Source organism: Bombina bombina, chromosome 6 (genome assembly GCF_027579735.1).
Source record: "Bombina bombina isolate aBomBom1 chromosome 6, aBomBom1.pri, whole genome shotgun sequence".
Classification (NCBI taxonomy): Eukaryota; Metazoa; Chordata; class Amphibia; order Anura; family Bombinatoridae; genus Bombina; species Bombina bombina.
This window is the reverse complement of record NC_069504.1, coordinates 339,849,214-339,866,306: the sequence shown is the minus strand read 5'-3', so window position 1 is coordinate 339,866,306 and position 17,093 is coordinate 339,849,214. Positions and strand designations below refer to the sequence as shown.

The window sequence follows — 17,093 nt, the reverse complement described above, 5'->3', positions numbered from 1 at the left end:
TGGACAGACAGGCCCAGTCTGCTTGTCCCCTTAGCCCTGCTCTTTCTGCTGTGGCCCTCAACTCAACTAACTGAAGTTTGTTAAGGGAACAGTGCTTTGTAGAAATGTGTCAGTGGGAAGAATAAGTGAGTGCACACATGCCCCTCCCCCATGCAGCATCATCTAGTGCAGGGTGAGAGGGAACTTGTTCCTAGCAGAGAAGTGACATGTGCTGCTGTGGCTGATGTATAATATCATGCTGATACTTCACACATTAAGGTAAGGTTTATTTTTATAGATGTTTTCTCTCTGTCTCAGATTTTACAGCTTACAATAGTAGTTCTGGTTTTCCAGTCAGTAAACATATATTTGTCTACACCCCCATGCTTCTTCTTCAGTCTTTACCTTGCTTTGCTCCTGTTGGCTGCCTTAAATCTCTTTAACCAGCTAACCTCACACCAGAATCACATTCAAAAGCATCAGCTTGATGATTAGATGATCCATATCTGATCTTGTTCTCCCCAAATGTCAGGATCCCCCCTTACAGGTCAGACACACATCAGTATACTGCACAGTGCACACATACTTTGTATTTTTAATATTGGCCCCTGTACAGATTACTAGAGCCTTTTCCATTTTCATTGGAAATAAAAAAACACCCCATCTAAATTCATTCTGTGAGATGCCATTTAGTTGTCATTTATTTAACGTGTGCTTTTTGTTATGCCAAGTGTGGTTATATTATTATGCATGCTGTAAAGTATGTGTGTGTAAGAGGGAATGAGTGTGTTTGTGTGTACATGTATATGTGTATGCTCTGTAGTGTGTGTTTGTGTGTACATGTATATGTGTATGCTCTGGAGAGTGTGTGCTTGTGTGTACATGTGTATGCTCTGGAGAGTGTGTGTTTATGTGTACATGTGTATGCTCTGGAGAGTGTGTGTTTATGTGTACATGTGTATGCTCTGGAGAGTGTGTGTTTATGTGTACATGTGTATGCTCTGGAGAGTGTGTGTGTATATGGGTTAGGGGAGTTTGTTATGTTAAGCATTCCCTTGGTATTCATGAAAGTGGTAATTTTGCTGTACAGTGGCTGTCTAAACAATAAATATGTAGTGACTGAATTTTACTATGCGATGCCGTGCATCACATTCAATATTACGTACTTAAAAAAATATATACTGTATAAAATAGAAATAAATTAAAAACCGACATTTAATTAATTAATTAGTAAATAAATATATTAAAAGTAACCCACAGTGGAGGAATTTATATATTTATTTACTTATTAGTACTTCCTACGTCCAGTTTCACATATTGCAATTTGTTTTTTATTTTTATTTTTTTTAAATGATTAGCCCAGCATAAAAAAGCATAAATAGATGTGTGCTGAAGCAAAGGTGTTGAAGAAGTATGCAAGAGTTGGAGGAGATTTTCTCAAGCACTTTTAGAGCTTCATTTTGAGTGTATAGAAATTAAATGTGTAATACAAGCGTGAAAAATTGAACCACTAAGAAATTTCATGGGACCACTAGCTCTTGGGCAACTTTTTAACCCATATATATATATATATATATATATATATATATATATATATATATATATACATATGTGTGTATTCAATTGTATAAAAAAGGAGGAAGTGGGGAAACAGTAATATAAGCAATGAATGGGGCTGTCAAAACAGGTTTTGCATACTGTATCTACCTCCCTCACTCCCTCCACTCTCTCTCTCTTCCTGCCTCCTCTGTCTCTCTCTCTCCCTCCCTTCCTCTGTCTCTCTCTTTCCTTCCCTTCCTCAGTCTCTCCCTCCCTCTGTCTCTCCGTCCCTTCCTCTGTCACTCCCTCCCTTCCTCTGTCTCTCTCTCCCTTCCTCTGTCTCTCCCTCCTTCCCTTCCTCTGTCTCTCCCTTTCTCCCTCCCTTCCTCTGCCTCTTCCTCCCTCCCTTCCTCTGTCTCTCCCTCCCGCCCTCTGTCTGTCCCTCCCTCCCTCTCTCTGTCTTTACCTCCCTCCCTCCCTCTCTCTGTCTTTACCTCCCTCCCTTCCTTCCTCTGTCTCTCCCTCTGTCTCTTTCTCTCTCCCTCCCTCAGTCTCTCTCTCTCCCTCCCTTCCTCTGTCTCTCTCCCTCCCTTCCTCTGTCCCTTCATTCCTCCCTTCCTTTGTCTCTCTCTCCCTTCCTTAGTCTGTCTCTCCCTCCCTTCCTCTGTGTGTTTGACTCTCTATCTTCCTCCCTCTGTCTCTCTCTCTCTATTTTTCCTCTCTTTCTCTATCTCTCTCTCTTTCTTTCTCTCTCTCTCTCTCTCTCTCTATTTCTCTCTCTCACTCTCTTGCTCTCTCTCTATATCACTCCCTCTACTCTCTCTCTCTCCCTCCCTTCCCCTGTCTCTTCCTCTGCCTCTTCCTCCCTCGCTTCCTCTGTCTCTCCCTCCCACCCTCTGTCTGTCCCTCCCTCTGTCTGTCCCTCCCTTCCTCTGTCTCTCCCTCTCTTCCTCTGTCTCTCTATCTCCCTTCCTCTGTCACTATCTTTCCTTCCCTCCCTTCCTCTGTGTCTCTCTTTCTCCCTCCCTTCCTCTGTCTCTCTCTCCCTCCCTCTGTCTCTCCTTCCCTTCCTCTGTCCCTTCCTTCCTCCCTTCTTATGTCTCTCCCTCGCTCCCTTCCTCTGTCTGTCTCTCCCTCCCTTCCTCTGTGTATTTGTCTCTCTATCTTCCACCCTCTCTCTATCTATTGTTTTCCTCTCTCTCTCTCTCTCTCTCTCTCTCTCTTTATCTCTCTTTTTCTCTCTCTCTTTATCTCTCTCTTTATATCTCTCTTTATATCTCTTTCTCTCTCTCTTTCTTTCTCTCTCTCTTTCTTTTTTTTTTCTCTCTCTTTCTCTATTTCTCTCTCTCTCTCTTTCTCTCTCTCTCTCTCTCTTTCTCTCTTTTTTCTTTCTATCTTTCTTTCTTTCTCTTTCTGTCAAAATTGGGTCACAAAAATGTGAAGGATTCCAATTCTTTGAAGGGGCATTAAGTGAAAGGTTATTCAAGTTTATTGTATTAATTTAAGGGGAACTGTTAAAAAAAGCATAAATAGACGTGTGCTTAAATAGAGGTGTGCTGAAGCAAAGGTGTTGAAGAGGTATGCAAGACTTGGAGGAGCTTTTCTCAAGCACTTTTAGAGCTTCATTTTGAGTGTATAGAAATTAAATGTGTAATACAAGCATGAAAAATAGGACCACTAAGAAATTTCATGGGACCACTAGCTCTTGGGCAACTTTTTTAACCTATATATATATATATATATATATATATATATATATATATATATATATATATATATATATATATATATATATATATTTATATATATTTAATCCAGTACTTTATAGATAAGAGAAAATGGTAGAGCTATATGAGATACCATAGCTAAAGTAGGGGGTTTCAGCACTCAATTTTATAACCCATTTAAATCCAATTTCTTAGAAATGTAAGACTGCAGAACAGCACAAAATCCAAAAAATGAACTGCACATGCACAGACTTAACCACATGCAAACAGTTTATTGCAAAAAATTACTAACACAAAATAAACAGCTAGAAATTACTTATTATCTCTAGAATACACCACTGCAGTGGATTGTAAATAAAGCATATCAAACATATTGATAAGTCATCACAGATATATAAAAACATATGCAGCAAGCAAAGAGTGGAAACATGCAATTTATAAATTCGTAACTGACAATTGTACTTGAGTAAACATTCATAAAATTCCCCTATGATGAATAGAGAACAAAGTCCTTTTTACAGACCATATAAGTCCTTGATAGAGGAAATCAGATGTTTCAGTTAGTAGCAATTTGTATCAACTTTGTAATCCAACTGAATGAACCATTTTGCAAACATATGTTCAATGATTTATGTTAACTGAGGTAAAAGCGTCCTCTAATGTTAACTAAAACTTAAAGCTTGTACAGCTTGATAGCAGATAAATCATCTCTCAGTGGTGAAAAACAGATACCATAAAGTAGACCTGTGTATAAGTATCGCAGCAACATCCGAGAAAACAAAGTCACAGGGCTATTAGCAAACGGACCGGGACATGAGCCTCCGACATCCTTATCTCACCTCTCACAACCGCGTCTCCCTGCTCACTGGGGACACAAACTTGCAGGTGAATTCTTTCCCTCTGTGCATAAACCGTATCCAGGCGGTTTGTAGGAACCACTTGATTACCGCAAGATCCAGGCTTGCTTCTTCAGTTAGGATTTGAATTTCCCGGGCAGGCTCAGGCCAACTGCTTGATTCACAGGTGCAATGATAGCTGCTTTTTAGAAAGGTCGACGCGCATTTCGCCCCATAATGCTGAGCGAAACAGGGGCCTCGTCAGGACTGTCAATCTCCTCCAATTTTCGGCTTTTATTGCAACACCATTGAACTGGAAGGTGTTATCTTAGCCAATCAAAATAGCTATTTATACACACCCCTTTAAAATTTTAGACCGAACAATCCTGTCTATCTTAAAGATTAATTCAATAGTTACCAATACATAAATTGATACAATTTGGCCTACAATATTGTGAAGAAACATTTTTGTTTAGCAACATACTTACAAGAAACATTGATTGCATGCGAAAAAATCTAATGCACGTTGCAGCTCAGTCAAACTTTATTTCATTGGTTATCTATACCTAGACAAATGGACTTTACATAAATCCCATATTTACTTGAATTCTTCAAATCTGGAATAGTCTTAAAACTTTTAGAATAGTTACAAAGGTTACTGTGGAGGTAAACTTTGACATAAAGACCCATAGCTTTGAAACAAACTAAAGAGAAAATAGAGATTATAATTAAAAAAAAATTCTAAAAATAACTAATAGTGTTGCAGCTTCTGAGGAGGGCACACTTATTTATGTTTTGTCTATTTACAAAGGAAATGGAGATTTGAATCTCCAGGTTTGTAAGTCATTCTGTGAACCTTTAATTTTATTTTAAAAAAGATGCATATTCAATCCTTTCGTTTAAACCAAAAGGTGACACCGTATTTAACATAAAGGTCCATCTTGCTTCCTTTTTTAATAAACAATTATCCTCATCTCCACCTCTTCCATTTGTTATTCCTCTATCAATCCCTACAAATTTTAAAGAAACAGTACTACTATTATGAGCTTCCTTAAAATGACGAGCTACACTTGTATCTCTCCCGTAGAGGATGTCATCTCTGTGCTCCTGTACCCTGTCCTTGAATAAACGTTTTGTTTTACCAACATAGAACAGGGGACAGGAGCACCCCAAAAGATAAACAACCCCCACTGAGTTACAATTTGAAAAGCATCTGATAGTATAATTTTTACCTGTATTGGCTGAAAATGTTTTGCTTTTAAGCAAATAGGGACAATAGACACAGTGCCCACAAGGAAAGCTTCCTTTCACTTGTTGTTTAGTTAACCAGTTTGTAACTGGTTCAGACCGAACAAATCTACTTCTAACTAACTTATCTTTAAGATTAGGAGATTTTTTTGCGGTCAATAGTGGTCTATTTCCTACTTTATCTGCAACTTTGTCATCTAGGGTTAGCAAATGCCAATTTTGAGATAGAATATTTCTAACACTTTGCCATTGGCAATTAAATGTAGTAATAAATCTGATATTGTTCTCAGATTTTGTTTCTTTTTGAGAATATAGAAGGTCTTGACGGTTTAACTTACTTACTTTGTTTAGAGTTTTTTTAACCAGGTTATGAGAATAACCTCTTTCAATGAAGCGTTTACACATTTTCTCAGCATGGTAGTTAAATTTAGTATTTGAAGAACAGTTTCTTTTTAATCTCAACAGTTGACCATATGGAATGCCTTTTTTCAAGGGCTCTGGATGCCCACTCGAGGCTTCCAACAAATTATTGGTTGCCGTATCTTTACGAAAATTTTCAGTTGAAATACGGCTACCTTCCTTTTTAATACAAATGTCTAAAAAGGGTAATTCCTTATTACTATAGGAATAAGTAAGAAAAATGTTACGATCATTCTTATTTAACTCAGAAATGAAATCATGTAGGCAGGTCAGGGGGCCATCCCATAGGATAAAAATGTCATCCACAAACCTAATCCATAGAGACACATGGGAGTCAAAAATCAGAGAGCAAGAGGAGAGAATTTGAGACAAGGGTACAGGAGCAGAGGGAGACCATGCAGAAGACCCTATCAGGGTTATTAGTTCCAAATACGGTTACAGATGAATTGCAGATAATTAATCTTTCTTCGTTTAGGCTAAATTTGACTCACATTGAAGTGTTAAAGAAAGGTTTATCCTTTTGTCCCACAAACAAATTAAATAAGTTTGATCTAATTAAGGACCTTCACCTTTTTGCCAGAAAAATAGTGTTACATTACACTATGTCCCAGTATTCTGAGCAACAAAAGGATGAGGAAACTTTAAAGATATTAACATCATTCTTGTCAGAAAATGAAGAGAGTGAGGCCATTATTGGATCTAACCCTACTTTTAGAACCAATTTTAAATTGAAATCTACTTTCATGCCCTCTATAGCACAAGTTCCAGCAGTGTCATTGTTTGTAAAAGCTGTCGAAAAACAAATTCATAAATTGCCAGATGATTGGATATGGGCAGATAATCTAACAGCAAAACAAAGACAAGCTTTAAAGGAGCTGAATTCTGCAAAAGGGGTTATTTTTAAGCCAGCCGATAAGGGCGGAAATCTGGTTCTATTAGATGAGTCTTTTTACCTAAACGAAGTTAAAAGACAGTTATCAGATAAATTGCAATATGAGAAACTCCCTAGAAATCCTATCAATCAAATGAAGTCACAATTAAGTAGAATCTTACAAGAGGCCAAGATGGAAGGTCTAATCTCTCCAGATGAGTTCAAATTTATGAATCCAGTGTGTCCGGTTATGCCAACATTTTATATTATCCCTAAAATCCACAAAAGTAAGACACATCCCCCAGGGCGACCCATTGTGTCTGGGATTGGCGGCATCAGCGAACACATTGGACAATATGTTGACTTCTTTTTAAGACCCTACCTCCTATCTCTCCCCTCTTATGTAAAAGACACTCCAGACCTTTTGAGGAAATTAGACGACTTAACTGTTTCCCCTAACACTATCCTAGTCTCTTTAGATGTAGAAAGTCTTTATTCATCTATACCACATGAGAAAGGAATTAGTGCTTGTAAACTTTTTTTAGAAAGTAGGGGATCAAGCAGTGACATGCATACGGCCTTTGTCATAAAACTTCTTCATTTCATTCTTGAGAATAATGTTTTTCATTTTGATAACTCAGTGTATAGGCAGATCAGGGGGACAGCTATGGGTGCAGTATGTGAGCCAACTTATGCGTGTCTCCATTTGGGAGCATGGGAGTTGGATGTCTTTGATCAGCAAAGTAAGATTTTTTACTCCCATGTGTCTCTATGGATTAGGTTTGTGGATGACATTTTTATCCTATGGGATGGCCCCCTGACCTGCCTACATGATTTCATTTCTGAGTTAAATAAGAATGATCGTAACATTTTTCTTACTTATTCCTATAGTAATAAGGAATTACCCTTTTTAGACATTTGTATTAAAAAGGAAGGTAGCCGTATTTCAACTGAAAATTTTCGCAAAGATACGGCAACCAATAATTTGTTGGAAGCCTCGAGTGGGCATCCAGAGCCCTTGAAAAAAGGCATTCCATATGGTCAACTGTTGAGATTAAAAAGAAACTGTTCTTCAAATACTAAATTTAACTACCATGCTGAGAAAATGTGTAAACGCTTCATTGAAAGAGGCTATTCTCATAACCTGGTTAAAAAAACTCTAAACAAAGTAAGTAAGTTAAACCGTCAAGACCTTTTATATTTTCAAAAAGAAACAAAATCTGAGAACAATATCAGATTTATTACTACATTTAATTGCCAATGGCAAAGTGTTAGAAATATTCTATCTCAAAATTGGCATTTACTAACCCTAGATGACAAAGTTGCAGATAAAATAGGAAATAGACCACTATTGACCGCAAAAAAATCTCCTAATCTTAAAGATAAGTTAGTTAGAAGTAGATTTGTTCGGTCTGAACCAGTTACAAACTGGTTAACTAAACAACAAGTGAAAGGAAGCTTTCCTTGTGGGCACTGTGTCTATTGTCCCTATTTGCTTAAAAGCAAAACATTTTCAGCCAATACAGGTAAAAATTATACTATCAGATGCTTTTCAAATTGTAACTCAGTGGGGGTTGTTTATCTTTTGGGGTGCTCCTGTCCCCTGTTCTATGTTGGTAAAACAAAACGTTTATTCAAGGACAGGGTACAGGAGCACAGAGATGACATCCTCTATGGGAGAGATACAAGTGTAGCTCGTGATTTTAAGGAAGCTCATAATAGTAGTACTGTTTCTTTAAAATGTGTAGGGATTGATAGAGGAATAACAAATGGAAGAGGTGGAGATGAGGATAATTGTTTATTAAAAAAGGAAGCAAGATGGACCTTTATGTTAAATACGGTGTCACCTTTTGGTTTAAACGAAAGGATTGAATATGCATCTTTTTTAAAATAAAATTAAAGGTTCACAGAATGACTTACAAACCTGGAGATTCAAATCTCCATTTCCTTTGTAAATAGATAAAACATAAATAAGTGTGCCCTCCTCAGAAGCTGCAACACTATTAGTTATTTTTAGAATTTTTTTTTATTAATTATAATCTCTATTTTCTCTTTAGTTTGTTTCAAAGCTATGGGTCTTTATGTCAAAGTCTACCTCCACAGTAACCTTTGTAACTATTCTAAAAGTTTTAAGACTATTCCAGATTTGAAGAATTCAAGTAAATATGGGATTTATGTAAAGTCCATTTGTCTAGGTATAGATAACCAATGAAATAAAGTTTGACTGAGCTGCAACGTGCATTAGATTTTTTCGCATGCAATCAATGTTTCTTGTAAGTAAGTTGCTAAACAAAAGTGTTTCTTCACAATATTGTAGGCCAAATTGTATCAATTTATGTATTGGTAACCATTGAATTAATCCAAGCCTGGATCTTGCGGTAATCAAGTGGTTCCTACAAACCGCCTGGATACGGTTTATGCACAGAGGGAAATAATTCACCTGCAAGTTTGTGTCCCCAGTGAGCAGGGAGACGCGGTTGTGAGAGGTGAGATAAGGATGTCGGAGGCTCATGTCCCGGTCGGTTTGCTAATAGCCCTGTGACTTTGTTTTCTCAGATGTTGCTGCGATACTTATACACAGGTCTACTTTATTGTATCTGTTTTTCACCACTGAGAGATGATTTATCTGCTATCAAGCTGTACAAGTTTTAAGTTTTAGTTAACATTAGAGGACGCTTTTACCTCGGTTAACATAAATCATTGAACATATGTTTGCAAAATGGTTCATTCAGTTGGATTACAAAGTTGATACAAATTGCTACTAACTGAAACATCTGATTTCCTCTATCAAGGACTTATATGGTCTGTAAAAAGGACTTTGTTCTCTATTCATCATAGGGGAATTTTATGAATGTTTACTCAAGTACAATTGTCAGTTACGAATTTATAAATTGCATGTTTCCACTCTTTGCTTGCTGCATATGTTTTTATATATCTGTGATGACTTATCAATATGTTTGATATGCTTTATTTACAATCCACTGCAGTGGTGTATTCTAGAGATAATAAGTAATTTCTAGCTGTTTATTTTGTGTTAGTAATTTTTTGCAATAAACTGTTTGCATGTGGTTAAGTCTGTGCATGTGCAGTTCATTTTTTGGATTTTGTGCTGTTCTGCATTCTTACATTTCTAAGAAATTGGATTTAAATGGGTTATAAAATTGAGTGCTGAAACCCCCTACTTTAGCTATGGTATCTCATATAGCTCTACCATTTTCTCTTATCTATAAAGTACTGGATTAAATACATTTTTGAGGGGTCTGCACCACGTTGGATTTCAGCTGACCCTGAGTCATTCGGTATATATATACATAATTTTACCAGAGAAAAAATTCCTGTGTCTTTGTATAAAGATAGGTTCTGGTTTTTGTTTTTCTTCCACAATTTTTGAAAATTTAATTATTTATATATATATATATATATATATATATATATATATAAACACGTGTGTGTGTATTCAATTGTATAAAAAAGGAGGAAGTTGGGAATCAATGTTGGGCAAGGGATCGGGGAGGGGGGGAGGGTATTGAGGGGTTGCAGCTACACTACAGAACATTGGGGTTTTATTTATTTATTTATTTTTAAAAAGGCATATTTTTTTAACAAACTGGGTACTGGCAGACAGCTGCCAGTAAAAAAAAACTTGGAGTGCGGTGCTTCAGGATAATAAAAAAAGACACTTTATTAATTACATATAGCAGCATGGACACAGGATAAAATACACACTTGCAAGTGTCAGAAAAAGGGCTTGATGCGTTTCGGCTTACGCCATCATCAGAAGCCAGTACCCAAGATGGCGGCAAATAGGTAGAGGGGGAGGGTTAGAGAACTGTTTGGGGGGGGGGGGATCAGGGAGGTTGGGGGCTAAGGGAGGATCCAACACTGCAGAATAAATATTAAAAAAAAGCCTTTTATTTTAGTACTGGCAGACTTTCTGCCAGTACTTAAGATGGTGATGACAGTTGTGAGGTGGGGGAGTGAAGATAGCTGTTTGAGGGGGGTCAGGGACAGATCAGGGGGTGGGATGTGTCAGGTGGGAGGCTGATCTCTAAACTAAAGCTAAAATTAACCCTACAAGCTACCTAATTAACCCCTTCACTGCTGGGCATAATACACGTGGGGTACGCAGCGGCATTTAGCGGCCTTCTAATTACCAAAAACCAATGCTAAAGCCATATATATATATGTTATTTCTGAACAAAGGGAATCCCAGAGAAGCATTTACAACCATTTGTGCCATAATTGCACAAGCTGTTTGTAAATAATTTCAGTGGTAAACTTAAAGTTCGTGAAAAAGTGAACAATTTTTTTTATTTGATCGCATTTGGCTGTGAAATGGTGGCAGGAAATATACCAAAATGGGCCTAGATCAATACTTTGGGTTGTCTACTACACTAAAGCTAAAATTAACCCTACAAGCTCCCTAATTAACCCCTTCACTGCTGGGCATAATACACTTGTGGTGCGCAGCGGCATTTAGCGGCCTTCCAATTACCAAAAAGCTATGTCAAAGCCATATATGTCTGCTATTTTTTAACAAAGGGGATCCCAGAGAAGCATTTACAACCATTTGTGCCATAATTGCACAAGCTGTTTGTAAATAATTTCAGTGAGAAACCTAAAGTTTGTGAAAAAGTGAACAATTCTTTTTATTTGATTGCATTTGGCGGTGAAATGGTGGCATCAAAATAAACCAATACTTTGGGTTGTTTACTAAAAAAATATATATATATTTTGAAAACAAAATGGTTTGGAAATAGCAAAGTGCTACTTGCACTTATTGCCCTATAACTTGCAAAAAAAAGCAAAGAACATGTAAACATTGGGTATTTCTAAACTCAGGACAAAATTTAGAAACTATTTAGCATGGGTGTTTTTCGCTGGTTGTAGATGTGTAACAGATTTTGGGGGTCAAAGATTGAAAAAGTGTGTTATTTTTTCATCATATTTTATCAAAACTTTTGTAGTAAATTATATGATATTATGAAAATAATGGTATCTTTAGAAAGTCCATTTAATGGCGAGAAAAACGGTATATACTATTTGTGGGTACAGTAAATGAGTAAGAGTCAAATTACAGTTAAACACAAATACAGCAGAAAGGTAAAAAAAAAACCTGGTCCCAAACGGTTAGAAAATTGAAAAGTGCTCTGGTCACTAAGGGGTTAAACAATAAAAAAAATGGTTTGCTATGGAGGATTGGTGGCGTCGACTGTCAAGGAGCATGTGACATCATGAAAAAATGGCCTTGAAAACAATTATTTTAACACATTGCAGAAAAAAAAAATAGACATACTCTCTCTTTCATATTTCTTTATGGGTTCATATATGCTTGCTATGTTTGCTGTAAATCATGACCGTATGACTATGCATAGAGGCACATTAACATAAGCCTTGGTTTCAACAAGAATATAATATTTTTTTATATTACAATATGTAGAGCACTTCTTTCAATATTGCTTATTTTTTACAAAGTACCATCAGTTTCCGCCAGTCCTTAGAGCAAATAAATGTTTAGATTCCATACAGATGTTTAATTCCATAGAATGCCTACAAAATCAATAGTAATGTTATCTTAAGATGCAAATGATGATAGATACAAGCAAAGCCAAAGGAATATTATCTGCAGGGCAATATTTTGTAACATCCTATTTTACTTTATGCCTTTGAATACTTTTCACTGTATGTTACCTGGTGTACTCCGTTTGAGAGCAGGTTTAGCGAAAGGCTTCTTGAGCTCATATTTTTCTTTCGCTGGAAGATAATCACACTTGCTAAGTCCTTCTGTGTGCGCTACAGCATCTGGTGATGTTATCATATGAGCAATAAATCTTGGGCACGGTGCTGCAGGTCTGTCATTATGATGCTTATGCTGTAGGGGAACAAACAATAAAATAGTATGAACACATGTGCCATCAGTTTATTTAGTATTAGTCACATTTCTATTGAAGAATATACTGTTGCCTCTGTTTCATTTGAACTTAGTCATCACTGGAGACACTGATTAATGTTCTGCACACTGCAAAGTTGAGCTTCTTTGGTCTAGGAAGTAGCAATCAAATATTGAAAATACTACTACTACTTAGCCTTTGTAGAAGAAAGACTGGGAGAAAGGGAGAGACATGGCAGAGTAAAGTCAACAATAAACTTAAATGGACTGGATAGAGCATGAATTTTAAACAAATTTACAATTTAATTATATTATAAATTTTGCTTAGTTCTCTTGGTATCCTTTGTTAAAGAGTAATCCTGGGTGAGCTCAGGAGCTTGCATGTGACTTTAGCCATCTGGAAGCAGTGTTTACTGTGTTTGCAACTATGTTTATAGTAATGTTATACCTACTCTATAACATATATATATATATATCAGATTTATGGTCCCTATAGTTTACTCATGAAAACCTAATGCCAAATTATAGCTGAGATCAGAGGCATGGTCCTTGCAGACCCATGTGCGTTCTGTTTATGGTTTTTAAAAAGTATTGAATAGGACTGAAGATGGTGTCCATGCTTGGTGCCCTGTGTTATGCAAGAGCTCTTTACTCTCTGTGGTGCTTCATAATGGTGAATCACAGTGGTGTAGTCTTGTAAAGTAGATTAGGTTAAAAACAGTGACACACCTCATGGAGGAAAGAGCAAAATGCTAGCTTAACATTAGCGGTCAATGATTATTATTATGTATATATTATGTTATTAAGCAATTATTTTATCCAAATGTCTGCACCATATTAAACATAAACTTTAAAGAATGTAATAGAAAGTCTTTAAAAAACAAACAAAAACATGGCAGTCTCACCTTTAATAAAACTTTTTGATTTATTATATACTCCCACCAAAAAATATTTCATCCAAATCTCTCTACAACATATAAAACTTTAAAGGAAGATAATACTCATATGCTAAATCACTTGAAAGTGATGCAGTATAAATCCAAAAAGCTGACATCAAAATATCACCTGAACATCTCTATGTGTAAAGGGAAGATATTTTACCTCAAAATTTTTCAGCTCACCAGAGTAAGTGCTCTGTGAACAATTAGAGCTGCTGTAAAGCTGCAAGTAAAAAAACAAACAAAAACAAAACACAATAGCCAATCAGCATCAGCAGTGCTTAGGTCTTGCATTGCTTTGCTGTGATCTCCTGATATTTCACTTAAATCTCATGAAATTTCACAGTAAACTTCTTTAAACTGAATAGGAAAATAACACGAATGTGCCTGTACATGCTAGATGCACACTTCCTTGGAAGTCCTGGTACTAAAGTTTCTTTACAGTGGGGTGTAAATACTTAGTAAATTTTGAGGTAAATATCTTCCATTTTTACTTCAGGTAATATTTTATAGTCAGATTTATACAGTTATGCTGCCTCACTTTCAAGGGCTTCAACATTTGGATATAATATTCCTTTAACTAAAAGGGACAGTCAAGTCCAAAAAAACGTTCATGATTTAAATAGGGAATGTAATTTTAAACAACTTTCCAATTTACTTTTAACACCAATTTTGCTTTGTTCTCTTCGTATTCTTAGTTGAAAGTTCATATGCTAATTTCTTAGACATTGAAGACTGCCTCTAATCTGAATGCATTTTGACCACAAGAGGGCATTAGTTAATGTGTTTCATATAGCTAACATTGAGCTCATGCACGTGAAGTTACCCTGGAGCCAGCACTGATTGGCTAAAATGCATGTCTGTCAAAAGAACTGAAATAAGGGGGCAGTCTGCATAGGCTTAGATACAAGGTAATCACAGAGGTAAAAAGTGTATTTCTAAAACAATGTTGGTTATGCAAAACTGGGGAATGGGTAATAAAGGGATTATCTTTCTTTTTAAACAACAAAAATTCTCGTGTTGACTGTCCCTTTAAAGGGATACTAAACCCAAATTTTTTTCTTTCATTATTCAGATAGAGCATGCATTTTTAAGCAAATTTCTAATTTACTCCAATTATCGATTTTTCTTCGTTCTCTTGTTATCTTTATAAAAAAAAAAGAAGAAAGTAAAGCTTATGAGCCGGCCCATTTTTGGTTCAGAACCTGGGTTACGCTTGCTTATTGGTGACTAAATGTAGCCATCAATACGAAATCGCTATTCAGTACACTTTTGCACCTGAGGAAACGGTCACGTACAGACCGAGAAACGTTGTGCCTAATAAAGTCTTATTTATTTTATTAAGATTTTAGCCACAAACTTTTATTCTTAACTGGTAACCTTTATTTTACTACTTCATCACCCATCGTTGAGTTGTCTTGCTAATTGGCTCTCAACGGGTGAGCACTGACCGCATATTTGAATCCTGAGCTGGCCACAGGTTTGTCAGTTTGAAATACTGTCTGAAGCTGAGACCACTATTGGAGCCATCACAGCCGGTATATACGAGCGGATTCATCTTACCACATTGGAGTGGGAGTTAGCTGGACGACTCTGAGGGTCCAGGAGGCTCTTGTGACACTTATCAAGTGTCTGAAATCTTGTGAGTATTATCGACTTACATTTATTGCGTGTCCTACCCCATTGATTTCTGCACTATGTTGGCGCCTTCTTTTATCTCACTTTCTATCTAGTTATTCGCCCTGGGTCACCAACAGGATTCGTTTGAAGAAGCTGCTTGCCATCTGTGATTTGGATACTATCCATAATATCATCGAATATACTAGGACTTTGTGTTTGAGACTGTCTCATTTATATACCATAACAACACTTTGTCCATTATACGATTCTTACTTTGTTTTTCATTGCCATTTACAACTTATTTGGTAATGAGTTCTCTATAACCCACTTTTTTATACTTTTAATCATCTTTATAGGAGCAATTGCATCTAGTTCCTGCCATATAATAAGTGTTCTTTGACAGTCACTTATTTCAGTTATTATTATTTTTGTTATATATACAACAGTCATTTGACCGTTGGCGCACTGATTATCTTTTTTATTTTTGTTTGAGTTTATATTTGTGCCTGGGGGGGAGAGAGAGAGAAAGAGAGAAAGGAGAGAGTTTATATTTGTGCCTTAGTCCAAAATACTCAACTATAATCCAAGGTTTTATTTGTAATTTACTGAAGTTCAAATATGCTAGTAAAATTACAAGTAAAGGAAAATGTTTCTGGGTAAATGGCATAAAAGTGTAGTCATAGGGGTCAATTTATTAAAGTCTGGCAGACATGATATGCTGTAGTAGCGTATCATGTCCGCCAGACGTCGCTAAATGCAGACAGCATACGCTGTCCGTATTCAGCATTGCACAAGCAGTTCTAGTGAATTGCTTGTGCAATACCGCCCCCTGCAGATTCGCAGCCAATCGGCCGTTAGCAAGGGATGTCAATCAGCCCCATCGTATAGGATCGGGCAGATTGCTATACGCAGCCTCAGAGGTGGCGTATGAGTTAAGGAGCAGCTGCAGCGGTCTATAGACTGCTGCTTCTTAACTCCTGTTTCCGGCGAGCCTAAAGGCTCGCGCGGAAACAGGGTGATTTGTCCCAATTCAGCCAATAATAAATTTACCCCATAGTATTAATAATCTTTATATATATATATATATATTTTTGTGTGTGTGTGTAACTATAATACATTGTAAATTTCCATCACACACCAAGTTATCATTCTAAATGCATTGTCCAAAATAAACATAGGCTCCCCTTTACATGATCTATAATTAGCTAAAATATAAAAGGACTTAAGTGAAAGGTATGGAATACTTTCTTATTGTACCTGCTAAATGAATATCCTTTTGTTGTATTTGCTACAGTGCTTTGTGGAACATTAATATAACATGTCATTTAACAATATCATACAGTTCGTTGACAGCTACACACATATTAGATGATCTACTTGCAATTGTTTGCATTACTAAGTAGATAGATTAGAATTTTGACAATTTATTTGAAAATGACAGCATCACAAAGGTGAACCTTCAAAGCCAAAGGACCTTTTTCATAGCATTATACATTTAAAGACTACATCTTGTTTGCTTGAGGTGAAAATCATCTTTGGCTTCAAAACATTTGTCATCTTGCTTTCTTTACCTAGGCTTAGAGGTAATCAAATTAGGCTCTAAAGTTGGATCAGTCTATTCTTCAAATGTTGCTTAATGCAATAATATATCATTTACACTATTGTGTTTTCTGGACTTTATCATATACTGGCTCTATGACACTGTGTCCACTGTTCAACTAATGTAGGAGGTACACAAATATGTACAGAATAAAATAGTCATTATGGCATAAATATATTACCTCTAACCCCTTGTATAGAATTGCAGTATGTTCTTGAACTAAATAAGAACCAGGAATTGAAAGTCAGCCCTATTGATAATAATTTCATTACATATATTGTTGTTCCCTTTTGAGAAACCAAATTTGTCCAACTGAATGCAAGGAGAGGGTCTCAATGCCGATCCCATAATGTATTTTACTTGCCTCTCCAATTCAAATGCTGATGTGATGGAACCAGAGACGATTTTAATCTTGTATTATTGTA

At 36.4% G+C, this 17,093-nt stretch overlaps 1 protein-coding gene across 1 annotated transcript in view; it reads right to left on the bottom strand.

The window, feature by feature from the left end:
* Positions 1-17,093, bottom strand: part of LOC128664420 (uncharacterized) — a 401,731-nt gene that overhangs the window by 362,711 nt on the left and 21,927 nt on the right. The window contains exons 2-3 of the mRNA XM_053719251.1: positions 12,312-12,492; positions 4,684-4,785 (exon numbers count right to left, since the gene is read on the bottom strand). Of these exons, the coding sequence (XP_053575226.1) occupies positions 4,684-4,785; positions 12,312-12,492 (283 nt within the window). The remainder of the gene's footprint in view (positions 1-4,683; positions 4,786-12,311; positions 12,493-17,093) is intronic.